Here is a 21,756-nt window from a genome sequence, read left to right as displayed (position 1 = left end):
TAGAAGACGGAAGAATTAAATAGAATTTTATGTGAGGCTCCTTTTCTTTACAATTTCATTATCATTCGATCAAAGTGACATTTCTAGGACATTGCATCATATCATTTAAAATAATATGTATATCGTCATATTAAAAAAAGAAAAAAGAAAAGAAATGGGATCTCAAATATCTCGAAATGAATCTAGTCGGACGATAAACGCTCGTCATTGTCGTGATACAATATACGTACGGTGGGGATTGAGAGTGGGGCAAGAATATATGGGGAGCTGGGGAACACAGATCCAGTAACACGCGAGAAGTCGTTGAATCAAGAACAATCTCCGTCACAATTCTTCGGTGAAATCTGAAATCGACGTAAGTATACTTACAATTTTTCTTTTTTTTGCTTACAATTATAGATCCTAAATGTAACTGAACATGAACCTAAGCAAACACATGTACCTACAATCAATGTTTCAAAAATCAGAAAAAAGCATCATCAATGTTTGCAAAATATGTGTAATACGGTATACATATAATTATAATTCGAACACTCTTGCTTCTAGCGATGAATACCTACAACTGATTAATAAACGAAATTTTTATTGATGAACAATACGCACACACACGTATTTTCCAAAATATTCCAGACTATTCCAGAATATCCCGTTATTACCAGTTACGTAACTGATTAAAGTCGTGTCAGTCGTATAGCAACAGGCGTGGTTCTCGTCCTCTCGTTGCACGTGCAACAATCATTGAATCATTGCTGATGTACTCGGCAGTCGGTAATAATCTGTCGCAGCCTTCCTAAGTCGTATCTATTGTATGTACTTACGCCTACATACGAAACATTCCATGTTGATTCGCACAGAGAGTTTGTCCCATGATCATCGATATTTCTTGACATATGCAGGGGAATCGAAACAATCTTTTTCATAGCTTCGATAGAACCGCAATTACTCGTCCAATTAACGAGGGAATAGGAAAAATAGAGGTGTTCATTTCATTATGTTTCAATATAGATAATGCCGACCTACAAGCTTACATACTTCAACGTTACCGGCCTTGGGGAGCCGATCAGATATTTATTACACCAAAGCGGTATTCAGTTCGAAGACAACAGAGTCGAGTTTGAGGAATGGCCAAAACTAAAATCCCGTAAGTAGTTATTCGACTATACATACAATATATATCGGAATAATAATTAATTTCTAATTTCAACACCTGATCAAAGCGGTGATAGAATATGAATACGGAAAAAGCTAGGGGATAAGTTTGTTATGACAAAATTTTGCAGAAATGCCAATGGGGCAGGTGCCCGTCTTGGAAATTGACGGAAAGCTTCTCCATCAGACGAAGGCCATTTGCCGTCTCATCGCCAAGCAAAACAATCTCTATGGTGCGAATGAGTACGAGGCTTACGAAATCGACGCCACTATCGAGACCATCGACGATCTTAGAATGGGTATGTAATAGTATGTATACATATACAGGGTGTCCCAGACCACCTGTACCACCCATTTATAATCTATAAAATAGGTTATTTTCAAAAATTCAAAGTGTTTCTTTTATAAATCATACGCGCTCTATCAAATGGTGATATTTTTAACTTCCGGTTTCGGCCGGAAATAGGTGATTGAGACCGGAAGTTACATTTTTCAAATGGAACATGGTATTTTACTTAAATGTTGAATAACTCGAATAAGAAAAATCGCACAATATTCAACAACCACACAATTTACACAGGAAAGATGGCCCTTCCAAATGATATTAACGCGATTTATCAAAAAAATTTTTTGCTCCCCGTGTGATGTTTCAAAGTTACACCAAATTTTTGTTACCCGTCAATGTTGTCTTCATCTCGCTATAACTTTGTAAAAAACCAACATAGCAACAATTTGAAACAGAGCATCTGTAACCTGAGGTTACCTGTCAAAAACACTGCAGATTGCTCAACTTTAAGCAAGCATAACTCTTGAACCATTGATCCTACAGTCCTACAGGATCGAAACTTCGATTCCTAGGTTCTCCTCGTTTAATTCCACTGGATTACATACCAAATAAATCATAATTTATAGGAGAAAGGCACAAATTTTGAGTCCGGCAAAGTAAAGAGCAGCCTATCTTTCAGTTAATTAATTAATGTCAATTAATTGTCGTAGCAATCACGCAATATTACTGGCAAGAAAATGCGGATTTCAAAGCGAAGCTCAAAGAAGTCGCCTTCGAAAAACTTCCCGTCTACCTCGACAAGCTCAACGAACAGGTTAAGAAGAATGGTGGATACTTCGTTGGTGGAAAGGTAAAATTGACTGGTTCGCGCGAGTACGCAATCGACTAGATTTTCCTGGCTGGAATAAATGTTCAAAATCGCTACGTTCAACGACCGTTTCCATTTCAGTTGACCTGGGCAGACTTGGAGTGGGCTGCTAAGACGCATATACTGTCTGCTACAACAGAAACAGAATTGAACAAGAACCATCCCGAACTGCAAAAGCTGGTGGAGAAAGTTAACGCACTGCCCAACATTAAGGCTTACCTTGCTAAGCGTCCGAAAACTCAACTGTGAGAACGAAAGGGAGAAAAGGCTTTATTATAGCACTCGACACACAGATTACTCCAACTCCAACGTATCATCGTTGTTTTTTAATTACTTTTTTTCACACGACACTCGCACGCGTCTTCTACACAATACCATAGATCATAACGATACAAATTTTACGCCGGATTTGTTCGACTGGATAAACGAACAGGGAAAGTGGAGTTGTATGATGCAAGTACAAAAATAAATACGAGTACATGTCCGCGAAATAATGTTCTCTGAATGATTTCCTCTTTGTCAGCGATAGATCGTGGATCGTACGTCGCTCGCAGTAACAGGATGTTTAGCAAGATATGTTTTCTTTACGTTTATAAAGGATGAAAAATATTCACGCGCCGACACGTGTCTCTGAATTGTTTTCCGTTGTGGACCGATTGTTGAAATGTTGTTCGCTCGTCGACGAGATGTTGTTAGCCTCGTTGTCGCTCTTGCCGATCGAGACTAGAGACGATGAAAAAGCGGGTTGATTTTTCTTATTCCTTCGCTGGCTGCAAGTCGTTCAGTTCGGTGCAGATCGTTGACCATCCGATGCTCGTCATCTTTTGGTTATCCTCGCTGACCGATATCGACTGCGAATTCTGACGATCCACCGTCTGTCTGATGATGGATCTCGGATACCTCGAGAGACTGCTGTACGTCGGCTGTCTAGGCACCGACTTACGGCCGCAATGGTTAGACAGCATCGACTGAAAGTAACCTTCGGTGAGTTCAAACTTGCCCAGTATGTAGAACGTTTCTTCGAGTAGAAATATCGTCATCGAAACTTACCTTGAAAGCTTCCCTGAATTTGTTGGACATGATGTTGTACAGAACTGGATTCACCGTGGTGGAGAGGTAGTAAAATATCCCCGAGACGTACGTGAGAATGGTGTAAACTATTACTAACGCGTCTTCCGGCTCAGCGTTGGTGCTTTGCGCGTAGACGGCCAACAGTCTCTGGGCATGGAATGGCGCCCAGCATATGAAAAACGCCACAACTACCGCAACTGCAACATCGAACAATAAAATTTTTAAAAGAATCGTTCTCTACGAACCATTCATCGTTTGCCTCCAACTATTCAGCCGGCAACGGACTAGTAAGCGTACCGAAGATCTTTCTCCTTCGTATCCTGTATCGTGTATAACGCGAATATCTGAATATCAATCGACCAGAAGATATTCATGCGAGTCGCGTTGCTGAATAAATATTGTTACGCTAAGGTAATCGTTTATTACGAACTGCCTCCAACATTCGATTCAAGATGATATATAAAATGTTGCCACATACACTTTATAGAGTACAGAGTTGTTGGAAGATCGCCTCGGACGGACGCGACGGTGAGGTGTATAAAAATTCTTCGATAATCTATTCCTATGCATCATGCATTCGAGAGATGGGGCGCGAGATCCGAAAGAAAACAAATCGAAACACGTACACTCCGGGACGAAAAGATAGCACACTTTGAAATTAATGTAATTTCTGTTTATTAAGCATTAGAAATTCAATTTTTTTTATACACATATTTTTAGTGTGTCTTTCTCAACATATATGAATGAAATGAAACAAAGCTTCATTAACTTATCTATCTTTATTGAATAATGTAGAATTATTAACGAAATACAGAGGTACAAAATGATAGCACACACTTAACGAAAAAATGGAAATATAACAGAATTAATCGATAAGAATCAATGCTCAATATTTTGTAGGACCTCCTTTACAGCTAACGACTTTAATCATACGGTTTGGTAAATATTTATACAATTTTTTAATACTGTTTTGGCTAATATCCTTCCATTCGTCCAAAATGCACTATTTTAAATCGTTAATATCTTGGAATTGCCTGCTATTTTCGTACACAGCTCTGGCAAGATGTCCCCAACAATTTTCAATAATATTGAGGTTGGAGATCTTGCTGACCACTCCAAAACACGAATAATTTTTGAAGAAAAGTATTTCCTGACCGCTTTCGCCGCGTGGACTGCGACATTGTTGTAAAATGTGTTTATTTGCAGCAATTCTTACAGCATAAGTGTTTAGTTGTTCATTTATCATTTCAATCTACCGTTCACTATTCATTTGTCCTTTTATAAATTTGATTTCTGTTTTACCACGATATCCAATATCGGCCCAAATTATCACACAGCCGTCTCTCATTTGGCGACGACTTCAAAATTGCTGTTCTTCATTCAAATCATGATAGTAATAGCCTACGCCGTCTGGACCAAATTAAATCTCTTTTCGTCAGTAAATATGACTCTTTGCCGCTTTGTCCTCATATTTATATGCTTTTCGGCAAATTGTAAGCGGAACGCTTATGCTCCATCTTTAACCAAGGTTTCTTTTGCAATTCTCTTCGCACTAAGTGCTTGCATTTTTGTAAAACACAACGTGCGTTCTTTCCGTTAGTGTTTACGCAAACACTTTCCGCGATTTGTCTCGCAGTCATCCTCGAATTTGATGCTGTTCTCAATGTTGCACGTTTTTCACGGGCAGTTAAACTTTGTGGACGCCCGGAACTCTTCTTTTTCCCGTAATTTTCAGGATTTTTTAACAAGCTCATCATAACTTTTCGGCATCTGTTTACAGTTTTTGATATTTGTGTAATTCAATCCTGTTCTTCGTTCAAGTTTTTTTCCTTTCCTTAAGTTAGTTCTTTTCCACGATCCAATCTTAACGATTTAGTATGTTGTTTTATTAAATAAGCACGAAAGAAGCTAGTACCCACTTTATCAATTACGTTTTGCAATGAATGTTTGCTCTTCAGTAATTTCTGTACAACTGGCAAATGTAAAACTGGTATTTGTGCTGTCATTTTATCCTGCTTGTGGGCCCCAATATTTACGTTTTCATTTCGAAAATTCTATTGAAGTAAATATTGTGGATGATATTCACAGTACATTGTATGTACAGCCATGTCAAAATATGTTGGCATATTAAAATATTCATTTTCTTCAGTTTAATGTACTAAATGAGGAAAAATAGACGATGTGCTATCTTTTTGTCCCGGAGTGTAGGTAGTATACAGAGAGAAGAGAACGAGAGAAAGTATTTGGCAACAAGTGGAAGAAAATCGACGATTCTTCGTGGCAATATAAGACGAAAATCAGGAACGCGCACACGATTTCGTTTATTTTCTTGGTAAATATTTGACAGACAGCGATTTATACAGTCGCGTGCAGGCGGAACACGTTGAACGAACTGGATTCTGGCGCACATTGCGCATTGCACGTTGCTCACTGCAAGGAAACGGCATCGATCAGACTGACGGCATCGTACAATCACGGAATCTGCTCTTCTATCCTAGACAAGAGATTATTAGGAAAACATACAGAACTTCATCGAGCTTTCATTCATTGCATCGAGGACGATACTCAATGGCGACTTTGGTCGAGATATTATATTTGTACGAACAATAAGAAATATTTCAGCTGCTATTTTAAACAATTATTACCATGAAACTTTAATTAAAAATATATAAAGAAACTTTTTAAAAACCACGCTTATATTAAAATGCACTAAAAAGGAGAAAATAATTTTTTTAGACATTAGTGACTATAAATAAAAGCGCGATGCGCTAAACTATATTTATACGTAATCTTCGTGGGCGCTACACGCTTTTATTTATAGTCACTAATGTCGAAAAAAATTATTTTCTCTTTTCTCCTTTTTAGTGCATTTTAATATAAGCGTGGTTTTTAAAAAGTTTTTTAATATATTTTTTATTTTCTACATTTTAGTCTTCTTTAAATGGAACGCAAGAGAGACGATGTCTCTTGATGGAGTCCGAAATGGAACTGAATGAACGGAACACCACACTGACTGAGCTCCTTCGGTGCGAAATGGGTCAGTGGAGTGGGAACACGTAGTGGAGTAGGGAGCGCTGGCGCACGGAGTGGGGATCGCTGAACGTGATCACGTACTACCGAGCGTCGCGCGGCGAGGTGACGGTTAATATAAACATTCTTTTTTTCCTAGACGCACGGTTTCTTTTCAAATTTGTTTTTGAATATTGCATTGTCATCCAGTTCTAAGCTATGTTTAAAGATTCAAGTGTCTAGCTCATCGGGAAGTGGGTTAAAATTCGATTACAAGATTTGACGCATACAACGACAACTCGGCAAGCTAATATAAGCGTGGTAAAAAGGCTCGTAGTGCTATTTCTTACAGATTTTCAAAAGTACACGTTCGATCTCGAGACTAAATTGATACGCAAAAGTTCACGTTTGCATACAGACGCGCAGGCAGTAAAGCTGCCATTAAATATAGTTGAGTGGCGTTGATTTACGTTTCTATTTGTTTCACTTTCGATAGGAATATACCCCACTTCAGCCGGTAGAAATGAATTCGTTGCAAACTATTTTGAAAAATTCCGCGATAACAGATAGAAAACAGAGTGCGTCATTACGCCTACGCCCGCTATCGTTCGTGAAAATAGTCGATAAAACCGGTGCGCGGTGGCTGGCAATATCGTCACGCAGATTCCATTTTGTAGTAGTATTTTATGTTTTATTCTGGACAACATACGACACGTGAAAATCTATCCGGCGAGGCATCTATGTACATATGTACCTATGTGCTCGGTATGACGCGATCAATTTTTCCGGCGATAATCTCTGTTGAATGGGGAAACAGCTATCAGGGATGGAGATAAGTGGCCCCAATGCACTCGTCAATTCAAGGCCGAATGCTATCGGAGAAATCCCGATGCATTTTGGCCCTTCATTCTTTTATTTATGACCACCGCGCAATTATCTTTGTCCGCGTGGTTTCTACAATTTCTGGGGTCGATGATTCCATAAAAAAATAAGAGAAACCGTGTCCGTGTAATTCAACACAGTATGTATGTACACTAACGAGCATAACTGATTCGACACACTTTAAATCAGAATAACTTTTTTATGAATGGACCAAACGACTTCATTTTCTCTGTAAGGCTGGAAGGATTAGTTTAGCAAATGTCGTCTAAAAAATTGATTTTTACTACTTTTTTAGCTGGGCCAATAACAAAAATTTCAAAGATGTGTTTGGTCAACTCATATAAATTATATACGCTCCGAAAATTTCATTGAAATTGGTTAATTGGTTCACGAGTTATAAACGATCGAAAGTGGTAAAAATTGCAATTATGCCAGGTTTTCGAGATTTACCACTTTCCATCGTTTATAACTCGTGAACCAATTAGCCAATTTCAATGAAATTTTCGGAGCGTATATAATTTATACTTATTGTATATATTATATTATATTACAGTTATTGGCCCAGCTAAAATAGTAGTAAAAATTAACTTTTTACTATCTTGTTTCGCAATTCCGATCAAATGCATTTTTTCAAAATATTTTTTAAACGTCATTTGCTAAACTAATTCTTCTAACCTCACCGAGAAATTGAAGTCGTTTGGTCCATTCATAAAAAAGTTATTCTGGTTTAAAATGTGTTGAATCAGTTATCCTCGTTAGCCGTACGCCGCACTATGGGCCAAACCGACGAAATCTGTGTCAAAATCAAAGAACTTTCGATAGAAATGAGGTAGAGCGATGAAATTTTTTTAAAATGAAAACTGAAACTTTGCAGAATATGGGATAATTACGAGAGTTGTGGTACGAATGTTTTTTAACCTTGAAAAAATTCGTTAAACTTGCACAATTTCAAGAAAATCGTGGTTTTTCCAATACCACGCGCGGAAAAAATTTTTTTTCAACATGCGACACATCATTTCCCGTACATTTTTTCACGCTGATTTTAAGTGAACGTTCAAATCCTTCATTATGATTATTTTTAATGTGTTTTATATATATGAGAATACAATATTCCTTCAAACTAGTGGGTTACCAAATGATTTCATAAGTTGTGTTCACAAAAATCGATTTCTTGCAAAATCCTGAGGTCGTAGACAAATTCTGAAACCAGATTTGAAATCAGCGTGAAAAAATCTACGGGAAATGATGTGTAACACGTTAAAAAAAAAATTTTTCCGCGCGTGGTATTGGAAAAACCACAATTTTCTTGAAATTGTGAAAGTTCAACGAATTTTCTCAAGGTTAAAAAACGTTCGTACCATAATCTTCCTATTTTTCCCATATTCTGCCAAGTTTCAGCTTTAATTAAAAAAAAATTTCATCGCTCTATCTCATTTCTATCGAAAGTTCTTTGATTTTGACACAGATTTCGTCGGTTTGGCCCATAGTGCGGCGTACGTGCATCGATGAAGCTTCGAGTCGCGTTCGATCCGACGATCTTGCTCGATCCTTTACATTCTGCCTGGTCCTGGATAACCATCCATTCTAACTTGGTATCTATTTACGGCTGCATTTTGGCAACCACGGTTTGTATAACTTTCCACGGAGCCGCGCACGCGAATGCGATCTATTTCCTGATCGATCCGCTTATGCAAACTATCAGCGCGCCGTTGATCATCGATCTACTTACAATCTATGTGTATCCTTGGTGCATCTTGTGTATCTTTCCAGTAGGATTTCAACGTTTTGTTTGTATTTTGTGGATAACAATGAATCTTGATGGATTTTCGTAGTTATTTATACTCTTAATACACCCGGATACAGACTCCTATCTCCGAGTCTTTATACTTCCGCATATTTTAGTCCTCGAAGTTTCGCACTTTGTGATTCGTAGGACTTCCGAAGTTGTTAGTAAGTTGCACAATTCCCAGATCTGATTTTTACGCAGCACAGCAAGCGTTTCCAGTTCGATGTTTATCGACTGCACGTGTCCCGCCTCGTTAATTCAGAACTATAAACGAGATGTTCTTCGCTTTGCAGATGGTTCGCAGAAGGGACGCTTCCGATTCGAATTGCCCGAGTCTCTCCGGTCTACGTCGATCACGTCGGGGAAACAATAGATGAACATTAACACAAGAGAGTGTTTTATCATGAATGTCAACTTAAATTAATATCACTGCAGTTACCAATAATAGCTTGAAGAAAAACGTTGTATTTTATCAACATAGAAATAATAGAATGAAAACACTTTCCACTTTCAAGTATTAGCTGGGAGGGGCAACGCGGAATACTGTCAGTTAGACAGACAATACTATCAAAAGAGACTGTTTCGGCCGATTTAACCGGAAGCGTTGACGATGTCGTTAAGAAACGGCATTTCCATCTGGATGCTGATCGCGACCCCGCCGAGGGAAATGAACCGCGAAAAGAACGATTCGATGTTGGCGATTCGATGTTCGGGTTGAGGAGTTGGATTTTAGAAAAGAACAGGAGTGGAAGGAAGTCCCGGGAAAAGAGGCAGTCAGGAGCAGTGATGTCATATGAGGGGAGTCACGGTGAAATGATGTACCCCTTCTTTGATGACGGGGAATGAGTGGGACGAATGGGAGACACGTTGCACGTGCGCGATGGGGACCGTGGAGTGTGCGTCTGCACACGGTGCTGGAATGGAATAGTGGAAGGGGTATGTAGGAGAGTACGGGAGCTCCGTTTGGAGCTCATTATGGCAACACTGGTCAGGAGAAACGCAAATAGCGGGGCCCTGACTGTCCTCAAGGACATTAGAGATCAAGAAAAGGGCTCTCAGCATTGGACGTGTGGTTTTCTGAATGGGTCTTGGGGACACCGACCACCTGTGTCCTCCGAGTCCCACACTAACCTTTCCGGGTGTACGTAAATGTATCTTCTCCCACGTCTTTAAAGAAAAAAAAGAAGAAAAGGTTGAAGACCTGGAGCGCCACGAGACGAGGCATCAACGCCAAACTAAACCTGTTTTCAAGACGGAGGCGGCGCGGCGCGGCGCGATGCCACACGTCTATACATATACATATATTGCACAATGCATATTTGGAATTTTTTATTTCTGCCCTTGGGCGAAACATAGTATTCTCTGTGCTGTCGGAATCTCCTCGGCGCCTATCGATGCCTATTTACACTGCCTACGGGAGGTTACCAGGCGGCGCGATGGGCGGCATCGCCTACTTTGGGAAATTACGTTCTAGAGTCCATACAAAAATACAAATCTAACAATACCTCTCCGAAATGATTACCGCATCGTTCGGTTAACGCTAAGTGGAACGGTGTACAGGGTCATCCGTTTTTAAACGGCCAAACGTTAACCAGCTGTAGAGGACCCCAAATGGAACAACTTTTACCCCTATCACTTTTTTTTGTTTCGACCTTGATTTCCAGATAATTGCAAAAAGTCATCATTTTTTGAGTTTACATAAAATTAAATATCTCAGGACTCCAATGATGAATCTTGATGGTTTTTCCTTTGTTTAGTTTAAAATAAGTAGGGGCATCTTTTTTATTGAATAAACTTTTTCGTATGACCTTCGGATCATGGTTTTTTTTGGCGTGGGGCACACCGCCACTTTTCAACTTATTTCTTTCAGGCTCCATGGTGTGCCCCACGGTAGGTGTGATGCTATACTACGATGCTATTAACTATGATCCCTCAAATACAAATGATTCAACTAAGCTAGCAAGAAGTTCGAATGTTTATCAATGGTCATAATCTAAAAAATTCATAAGATAGGTCTGGGTTAGGTCTTTACACTCTTAAGAGTCGCTGAGTGGTCGTCAATGCGACTCGTGCAACGCGACTCGCCGCGGAATTGCGCGTCACGCGACGCTTTAAACTATCATAACTTCGGAGTTGGGATTTATTGGGATCTGAATTTTGCACGATCTTTTAGAGAACTTGCCGAAAATGTTCCACTTCGTTAGAACACACGAATCGATACGAATGACAACTTTATCCCTTGTCAAAGGTGAAAAACTTTAACGATTTTCCTTAGTTGACTAAACATTTTTTTTTATAATAAATTATGAACAATGATGTTTAGTTCCTGGTGCGTCCTCAACATAGATATACATTCTTCATATAAAAAAAAAATTTGGCACTTAATCTTCAGTAGGTTCTCCAGGACATCCGTATGAAAAAAAAGAATTTTTTTGGTGATAAATCGAGTCTGAGAAAGTTTGATATTTGAACGCTTATTGTAACAAGAGTTTTTAATAACTTTAATTGATATTGTCATTTTCGATTGTAATGAACATTTCAGAAATATCATACATTCGTTAAAAATCGATATGAGAACTTTAATGTTTTAGCCCGTGAACAGCTCTAGAACGTCGATATTTGACCCACGCCGCGCCGCGCCGCACAGTGGGCCCAAACGCCAATCTAGCTGATAAAAAATCATAGTGATCAAACGCAGCGTCCTATTGCAACTTGTATGGAGTCGTTGTAACCGGGAGACTTCATTCTTTAAATTTATGGTAATTTGGACCACAAAAAATTTTTTTTATTTTTTAATTATTTTTATTATTATTTTTTAATTTTATGACCTACATTGATTAAACCTACATTTTTTACTCCTCTCAGTCAGTACTATGAACTACAAAAATCTTAAACCCTCTTTATGGGTGATCGCAAGCTATTCACAAACTTTAAAGTTACATTAAACAATTTCTGGCAAGTTCTGGCAGCTGATTTTTACAAGAATTAAAGAACAGAGTCTACATTACGAAATCAAACAGGAAATTCGATCAATACGCGTCAATTTGGTTACTTACATTCGAAAAACTGAAATGCATGAAGTAAAAAATTGTCTACCTTTGAACGCAGGTATTTGGAAAATTCATTAACTTTTGCAAATTCTGTAATTACAGAATGAAAGTACGTACTTTCTTCTACAAACCCCATGAAAGGCAAAATATTCGCATTTAATATTAACGTTTACCAGTAGCAAAAGCACTGACCATTCTGGGGGACTCTTAAAGGCCGCAGCGACTATAGACTTTTGCGTAAATATTACCCTATATAAAAAATCTTCAGAGCAAAACAGAATATAATTTAAAGATCTACAGGGATTTAAGAATGGAAACAAATAAAAAAGTAAGTAATAGTATGTGATTGGAAATACGACTTTTTATCAGCTAGATTGGCGTTTGGACCCACTGTGCGCCGTAACAGTATCAGTTGGAGCAATGAGTTTTCTGTCCTACACCAAAAAGCGACCCGAGTTCACAAAACAATGTAGTACCGCCGACTTTATCGTCGTAGCAAGCTATTTCTATGGCGTCGTGAAATAAAAAGACGCCTTCGTGTCGGATGGATTTCACCTCTCCGCCTCTTTCGTCGCGCCCATCGTCGTCGATATATTCCCAGTTGGCCAAACAATAAGTCAAACATCTCGGCCCGATTATCTCGAGGAATGTCGCACAGGCGTTGTCTCCGCTTTCCGTTTTTCTAGGTGTGTTGGCCGATTCCGCGGTCGTTAATTGTGGGCGTCAACGAACCGGTTTAACGAACGATGCTCAAGGTGATTCGAAGAATCGGAATCGAAAGTCACAGTTTATCGTGCCGAATTTTTTTTGGAAAAATCCTTTTTCTTCAACAGAGAATTACTCGCGCGGAAGAATTCTTTTTTCTCGACGTGCGGCGCATACGTAAGTGCTTCCGGCATTGACACGTACGCCGTAAATAATTCAATCGTTTACGAGCATTCGCGCTTTTCCAAATGAATTTCGACAAACGTCGATCGAAGCATTGCATTTTATTTCCCTCTCGAGTGCTAAATAATGTTGCAAAATCTGCGGAATTGATAAATTGCGCCATATTCACAGGACACGGTCCCTTTGGGCTACAACTTGGCGAAGATCGAAAGATTACTTGGATAAATTTTCTGGTTGATTTCGTTCGATTAGTTTCTTCTATCATCCCGACAAGTAAAACGATTTTCTACTTACCCAACATATGAATCACGTTCCTTTGCGCGGCGCTTTTCCCTCTGCCGCTGTCACAGTGCGTCAATCCCGTCGACAAATGGTTCCTCTTGACGGTTGCAGTCAGCCGTCTCGATCTTCTCAATTGGATACCGATCAAGATGTATAGAACCGTGATGATAGTCATAGGGACGACGAAAAAGAGCATGGTCGATATTTGGAATGCGTGCTCGATCAGGATCGACTTGACGGAGCATCTAGCGGTGTCCAAGATAGCCGATCCGTTGCTGTACTCGTAAACGATCCCGAACTGGATCGCTTGCGGCACGGCCAGGCAGAGCGCCAGCACCCAAATCACGATGACAAATTTCACCGCCCGGGACAACTTTGACATCGTGTGGGAGATGATAGGATGACAGATCGCGACATACCTGAAAGAAAAGAACTCGTGTTTCAGATATAATATCAATAATGTATATTGATACACATGTACATACAAAACAAACATATACTCCACGGCAAAACTATATAAGACATGTGCGAAATTCGATGAAAATTCTATGCAAGTCTCGAGTTTTGTCTTCCTTTATTCATAATGTCATTGTTTACATTATATAGAAGTATATTCTACAATTGCAAGAATTTGGGAAATGTATGTAAACATGCTATTCTCGCCGCGACAAAACTGTAAGACAGTAGCTTTTCGTCAGTCGATCTTATACTCTAATCGTAATTGTGTACTTAAAATGAAACATTTGTAATTTTGTTCTTACATAATATACAGTGGATAACAAAAGTAAGTTAACACTCATATTTTCAATAATGAAATCACGATAACAGTAATATTTATTCAATTATAAAACTAAACAAGTTGAGTACATATTTAATGGTAATGTTGAAAACAAAATTTATCACGATAATCACAGTGATCTGAAGATTTATCAAGATATTGATCTTTCTATACTAAATATACAAAATTTGGTGTGACAAAAGTAAGTTAAAGTATCGTTTTAATAACACTGTCCAACACCAAATCTGTTTCACAATTACATTGTGATGGTGGTACTTAGAGTTTTATGTGCTGATTCTGAATCTGCCCTTAATTTTTCTCCTAGACGAACGGTTCTTGAGAAACGTGATTTTGAAAAAAATATATTTTTCAACTTTAAACAAATATTGTGATGGTATTATAAAAGATATGGAATTGTTCTTTGCAGAAAAAGATTTTGTAGACTTTCCCGAATACAGTGATATCTAATACTAATACATTATGAATGTTTAAACATGTTTAAACAATCATTATAAAGACGGAGAGATACCACTTTTGCAGCAACTTTTCAGGATATTTTTGAATTTATCTGAAAAAATAAGGGTTCAGCGGAAAATCGAACTATACCACGCGATAGAGCAGACTTATATCTTTGAGAAATCACCCTTTGAAGTTTGCAACGTCGACGTTTTTTCCCGAACCAGAAAGCAAACCACTCAACTTTGCCCTTCAGACATTTGACGTATCTTTAAAAACAACAAAGATATTCAAGGTGGTTAAGTTAGGTGAAACACCCTGTATAATAAAAAACATCTAAGGAATTTTAGCACGTGCTGTATATGGAAACCGGAAACAGTTTTCGTCGGTGAAAGAGTTGAAAGCTCGTATCGAAGAAAATGTGCCAAATTAAGTCAAGATCAAATAAAAAATTTATATAAATCGATACCACGACGATTAATTGAAACTATAAAAAATAAAGGTAGCACAACACATTACTACCAAATAGAAAAAAATATTTTTCATTAACTTCCACCGACTTTTTCTTACATAAAATATACATTGTCCTATAGTTTCGTCGCACCTTGTTTTATCAAAAATTCGAAATATTTTAATGAAACTTTTTTCAATCTAATACAACAACAATGCCGCTATGGAAATGTATGTACTTTAGTTGATTCTTTGGATCAATAACGAAAACTTTTACGAAAAAATTCGTATTAATAAAATATTAGCTAAAATCGCAGGTGTCTTGTAGTTTTGTCGCGGAGTGTACATCTCTTTTCCACCTTACCTTTCGTTCTGAAAATTTAGCAATTGTAAATTCGAGATTTTACAGCGAATGTTGTTTTACATTTTACGCGTCACAGCATACATCCTACGATGTAATAATAAAAAGATGTCTTATTGATGGTATTAATAATCGTATTAATAGACTCGGGAGAGTATCGCGATTGAATTACTATTCGCGGAAAAAGAATGAAATACTGCTACAAGAAAAATTCGGGAGTCTCAGATGATGTCTTACGTCCAGCCAAGGATGATCTATGGAGGCTTGAAAGCGACTAATAGCCACGCCGCTCTAAAGCTGTAAAAAAAACCTCTGATACTAACGAAGAATTAGGACTCCGTTTAAAAAAATATTAGTCGTAAGTCTGTGAACCGGAGACAGCGTCGTAAATTCTGCCCACATATTACGGATTCCAGCTGTTAATTATTCCGTCGCTTCGCATCGATCTATTTGGGGACAGGATTGGAAATATTATACGTAGGCATCCGAATATTCTCTCACGTCCGAAAAAAAAAATTTCGCGCGCATTTGATTCAGGTCGTTCGAGAAGGGTTACTTCCGACAGTTCTGAGGGCGGGGACGGGGACCCACGCGTGACAAGGGGACGACGCGTAACCGTAACCACGTAACCGGAAAGCTCGATGCTTTTAGACGAGAACGTTTCGGTCTATACTTAGCAGCTAAATGCCGAAACAACGTCTTGCTGGCCGATAATATTGTGACTGGATAATACTGTTACGTTTAGAATAGCTTGGGATAGCTCGTGCACGTTATAGTCGACGTACAACCTCTCAAAAAAAATTAAAAAATAACAAGGTTTTGTTGGACAATGCTGTCCATCATTCCCATCGAATATTTGGGTTGTGACAACCAGGGCCCGCTCTAATGGACATTTGTCCGGGGCGCGAAAATTTGGGGACGCCATTTTGGCTGTAACTGTGAGAAAAATATTGATGTGTTAATACCCAATTAATAGAAAATTTGCTTTTATTAAAATTTAAATAAAATGATTTGATTTTTATTGAAGATAAAATATATGTACCTTTATTTAAAATATATATTATATATATATATATATTCTTAAGGGGCGGCAATTTGTCTTTTTGTCCGGGGCGACGCAGAGCGGGCGCTGGTGACAATGTCCTGTAGAGTTTGGGCAGGAAGGTAAAGGTTAAAAGGGACCTCCGGCAAGAACATATTCTTTATGTGTAGCCTCCCTCGCGGTGGCGAGAACGACGGGTGCGGGCGCAAGCGGTTCTCGAGGTCCCCGTCACCGAATGCTATTAGTCTTGGTCGCACAAGGATTGGAGGGCTGGAGGGTTGAAACGCGCGCTCCCGTTCCGGCCAGTAATTCAAAGTCGTTTACGAACCTTTCGACGGTGAACGCGGTGATGGTCAGCACGGTGGCGTTCGCGGACGTCTCCGCGGCGAATCCCTGAATAATGCAGAAGGCTTCGCCGAACACGTACGGGAAACGGGACCATATGTAGTACATTTCCTGCGGCAGGCCCGACAGCAGCAGCAGTAAATCAGAGACGGCCAGGCTGAATAAATAATAATTGGTGGCGGTGTGCATCGACTTGTTACGCGCGATCACGACGCACGTCGACACGTTCCCGATCAGCCCGGTGAAGAAAATCACCGCGTATATCACCGTGATCGGCAACACTATGTAGAGCGGATCGCGTCTCGTCGACGAGTCCTCCTGTTGCAGGAACTCGACGATCGGGCTCGTGTGATTCTCGAATCTCGCGCCAGGGATCAGCAGGTCTTCCCTCGTTGGATCGTATTGCACGGACGAGCGAATCGCTCCCTCGAGATCCCCGGACGCGTTCAGACCTCCCGAGATCATCTTACTCCGCTTCTCCGGATACTCGTTAACAGAGAAACTTCCTCGAGGATTAGGCGAGACGGCCGCTCTCGCTCGTCGACTAGCTTCGAGCAAACGACCGACGCTAGCTGACAATAAGATTCAACTTCCACGTATTTCGGGGGATTCGATGCACCCCCGTTTATAGACGGTTTTACGCGCTCTAGACGCGTTCTCTTACCTAACGGACACGCTTACCGGGGATTTTATTGGCCGACGTCTGGTCGCGATGGTTGCTCCTTTCGGCGAACTTCATTTTCGGGATCTAGGTTCGCACGAAAGCGCTCGTAGCGTTCGAAACCGTTCCGCGCACCGGTGTGATTAAGACAATGCTCTCATTTAACCGATCCGATCGGAAGACTCGTGGTCCATCCGCGACTCGACGATAGCTCCCGAATCCGGACCAACCGGACGAACGTCGAAACACAAAAAGGCTCGTTAAGTGTTGCTAAACAATCTGACCAGGCCGAGGAAGCTGCGGGATCGATACGAAGCCTCGAAAATAGATCGCATCGACCGGAACGCCTCCACGAAAAATCGTCTGCTCCAGTCGACGAAAAGAAGTTGTTCTCCTCGGGAACATATTAATAGAAGATTTCTGAGCCGATATGAGTTTATTATGGATCCGACTCTGCAACGTCGGATCCACGTGTCAGCCTGCGGGAACCGACGCCACGTCTCGTGACCCGTGACCCGTCACGCTTACGGGTAACCGATGCTCGTCCCGATCGCAATCTTCGCTCTGCAAATTCGGAAATCGAATTAGTTGAATGTTTTCGATGCAAACATGTCTGCGCGTTTAAATTTTGATATTTCTGTATTGGTCGAATCGTTTATTTCAATCTCTGAAATATCCAAATGTTTCTAGTCGGCGTCTGTAATATTTCTAGATCGCATCGATCGGTTTATTTATCGCTTCGCGTGTGATTGAATTAAACTACCGTGTCTCAAAGCACAGACATCAACGATTCCTTTGACAAGATTAATAGGCACCGGGATATGTCCAGGACAGAACATACAGCAGTTTCACAAGGATCACAGGAATCGCAAGGACCGTGAATACCTTCTCTTGCGACACTAATTGCGTTGATTAATAGTCGCTTCACACATTATAGTAACGAAGGTCCAACCGACGAATCGTAAAGGTCTCCCGCGAGTCGATGAGATTCTCGTCGCGCGACGAATCTCGATTTCTTTGTGATCGGTGGAACCGGTTGTTACTGAATTATAGTCATTTTTCAGCAAGCTATTAACGCGTGTACGCGACCATAGCCATCGATATCGATAGCTGTTTCATTCAACTTTCGCATTCGTCGTTCCAATCAAAATTCCACGAATCTTTCCAACATTTCAATCGCGTTCTTTCATTCGATGGTTTCAGTCTCAGCCAGCTGTATTCTCTTCGTGGCAAACTTGATCGAACAAATGGGACTCTTCGTTTCATTAGACAAGCAGCCTGTAAACAATCTTCCTCGCGATCAATCTGCTTTTCAACGGGAAACTCGGCGTTGAGACACGCTCGGTGATAGATCGATTCGTTTCGCCGGCACACGTTTCATTCAATTTTTCTTGAATTATTCTGATCCTTTTTATCCGTCAAAAGGTAGCGTGTGAAGAGTACCGTGTCAACCTTCAAGTTATTTTTACCTTTCTTCAAAACCACCTGACACTGTGCGAATATTCTTCGAGTCGTTCAACCATTAGCTGAAATTGGTTTCGTCATCTTTCCGGACACCTGGCACCGTACACAAATTCATCGGTCGATCCAACAGTTGACTCGCAAAATCGTCACGTTGAACTTTAAACTTTCAACTCCACCGATTTACCGTCTCTTTATATGTACATTAATTTAACGAATTTTCATATAGAGCTCACATTGGAGCCACCGACAGGCTTAAACTTGATTAATTACGCGTAATACCGCGCCGTCCGTCATGGTTATGGATAAGGAGCCGTTTGATTCCCGAAATGATCCTTTCCCGATGAAAGCCTCCCGGTTCGTTCCAACTACAACCACCCGACTCGATCATCCCGCGGCTCCTCTGCGACTGAATCCTTTCGATTATCTGCGGCTCGCTTACTGGGAACGTATCCGCCTGTAGGAGAGCGCGTTTAATCGTCACCAAAGCGGATTGATTCTCGCGCGTCGCCGCGCCGCTCCGATCAGCTCCTATCCTATCCTATCCGATCCAATCCTGTCCTATCCGCACTACGGTTAATGCGTACTACAAAACTACCGAGCTAGGAGTATTTCCAACGCGGTTCGGTGTTTGACCGATAAACAAATTCTTACCGAACCTTCCTCTACTCCAAGTAAGATAATATTGTTATAAAACCCGTAAACAACGGTGTAGACCGCCGTATCACTGTCACGTTCATCCAGCCAGCCGCGTTAACAATCGGCTGCGATCTGTGGTTCGATCGTGAAAGCAGGTCATTGCAACCGAAGCGCCAGTTTCCGCCCTTCACCCCTCCAATATCTCGGATGGATGATCCGGGCGGCTTTCGGGAACGTCTGAAGCCCACGAGAACCGAACGCGTTGTGTGAGCGCGGCGATGCGACGCGCAACGCCGCAAATTTGAAAGAAGCGTCGCCGCGTTAGGGTGGATTTATAGTGGAGCAGCGAGGTGAGCTGTGCTGTGAAAAAAAAAGAAAAACAAAGAAAATACATACGTACTTTTTCATTAGTATGTGTCGAAATGTTGTCACGAATGTTGGTTTGTTTTCACCGCGCCGCTATCATCGATGCTCGCACCTCCACTATAAATCCACCCTTAGGCTCTCCTGAAACTGAAAACAAAACGACGCGCGACGTGACGTTTTTTTTTTACGGCATTTCGCTTCGTGCGATAGATACACCTGAAAATGTAAGATAAATTGGGTATAGCCGGATAAGCCAGCGGCCCCCGCTCCGATTTTCCTGATTCCTGTCTTAAAACATCGTTTTATGTCTAAAAAAACATCGTGTAAAATTTCAAATGTCTACCCCCACCGATAAGGGTGATATTGTGGTAAATTCCCTCGCACTTAAATGCAATTCGTTCTAAAACGAGAAAAGATATCGCGACATAAGATAAACGGCAAACAAAAGATATAGATACACTCTATATTTCTATAAAATAATTAATTAATTTTTTGGAAATTTTTTAACTATCTTCCTCTGGGTTGACGCCTACCAAAAAATTCTAAAATATTGCTATGATGCTAACCTATTTTGTATAAAAATCTCAGAAGTGTCTGTTTGGTGGAACAGGGTCAAAAAAAATAAAGTATGCCGGCGAACGCTCGGTTTGATCAGTAACGGCGCAGCGACCGAGACCCCTTGCGGTGGCCAGTGATGGGAGCAAATGGGAAGTCACGGACATTTTTGAGATTTTTATACAAAATAAGTTAGCATCATAGCAATATTTTAGAATTTTTTGGTAGGTGTCAACCCAGGGGAAGATAGTTAAAAAAAATTCCCAAAAAATTAATTAATTATTTTCAACTATAAATAATTAGCAAAAAATTCTGAAAAAATCTGAAATATGGAGTGTATCTATATCTTTTGTTTGCCGTTTATCCCATATCGATATCTTTTCTCGTTTTAGAGCAAATTGCATTTAAGTTGGGGGGAATTTACCTCAATATCACCCCTATCAGTGGGGGTAGACATTTGAAATTTTACACAATGTTTTTTTTAGACATAAAACGATGTTTTAAGACAGGAATCAGGAAAATCGAAGCGGGGGCCGCTGGCCCATGCTTATCCGGCAGAGTTAAGTATAGAGTCATTACCCAAGTCCCCAATCAATAAGGCAGCTTTTCCTTCCCCCCATAGAAAAATTCTTTTTTGGCCATGTTGTAGCTAGGTTTTGGCCGTCTAGTTCCATCGTGCGCGGCGGAGTAACAAAACTCGAGTCCGTCTTTGAAATAACCAAACAGGTATCGATCCATTTCTAAATTACTTTTATTGCTTCCTAATTGTCATCCATAAATTCCTTTACTCCCTAGAAACACGGTAAATTGAACATTGCCACTTGCAAGGATACCTGATCAATTGATCTTCATGAAACTTTACCAGTGAAAAAGTGTAAAATTCGAAGAAAAAATAAAAGAAATATCAATTACAATCGAACATTGCTAGAATTGATTTCTAAATAGATATGATATCATAGCTTTCGTTCAGTCTTCTTGCTATATCGATTACTTTATTACCCCACAGAGGTCTTATAATTTCTCAATTGATCCATCATTGATAGAATAGACCTAGTCAATTGAATCGTTAAGCAAACGGAGGACGAATTTACTCCTCCGCAAATATGGGAACGTGAATTGGCTGGATCGAACAGAAGATGAAGAAATAAAGGCAACTACGTCAATGTATTTACACGAATCGATTAAATTGAACAAACTGGAGAGCAACGACTATCTTCATTCAGGTAATATACCGAATTCAACGTTTTCGAACGCTTTGTAAATTTAGACAAAACAAAACCTTTTACTCTCTTGCTTTGTAATATAATAGCTACGGAATCAACGTCCTTCAAGATAATCTAGTTCTATACGTGCGTAAGTATATGTACATAT

At 40.0% G+C, this 21,756-nt stretch overlaps 2 protein-coding genes across 2 annotated transcripts; one reads left to right on the top strand and one right to left on the bottom strand.

Moving 5' to 3' along the window:
• The first annotated feature begins 213 nt into the window (after positions 1-213).
• On the top strand, positions 214-2,797 carry Gsts1 (glutathione S-transferase S1). The gene is made up of 5 exons (XM_076431752.1): positions 214-355; positions 1,006-1,141; positions 1,281-1,448; positions 2,146-2,285; positions 2,385-2,797. The coding sequence occupies exons 2-5, from the start codon at positions 1,009-1,011 to the stop codon at positions 2,550-2,552; spliced, it is 609 nt and encodes a 202-aa protein (XP_076287867.1). The 5' UTR covers positions 214-355; positions 1,006-1,008; the 3' UTR covers positions 2,553-2,797.
• LOC143212691 (pyrokinin-1 receptor) lies at positions 2,598-21,647 on the bottom strand. Its single transcript, XM_076431733.1, has 4 exons — positions 16,687-21,647; positions 13,284-13,690; positions 3,354-3,571; positions 2,598-3,271 (listed from the first exon to the last, which is right to left on the bottom strand). The coding sequence occupies exons 1-4, from the start codon at positions 17,166-17,168 to the stop codon at positions 3,059-3,061; spliced, it is 1,320 nt and encodes a 439-aa protein (XP_076287848.1). The 5' UTR covers positions 17,169-21,647; the 3' UTR covers positions 2,598-3,058.
• Positions 21,648-21,756: the final 109 nt, after the last annotated feature.

The sequence above is a fragment of the Lasioglossum baleicum genome, chromosome 10 (assembly GCF_051020765.1).
Source record: "Lasioglossum baleicum chromosome 10, iyLasBale1, whole genome shotgun sequence".
Taxonomy (NCBI): domain Eukaryota; kingdom Metazoa; phylum Arthropoda; class Insecta; order Hymenoptera; family Halictidae; genus Lasioglossum; species Lasioglossum baleicum.
This window is presented reverse-complemented; position numbering and strand designations above follow the sequence as displayed.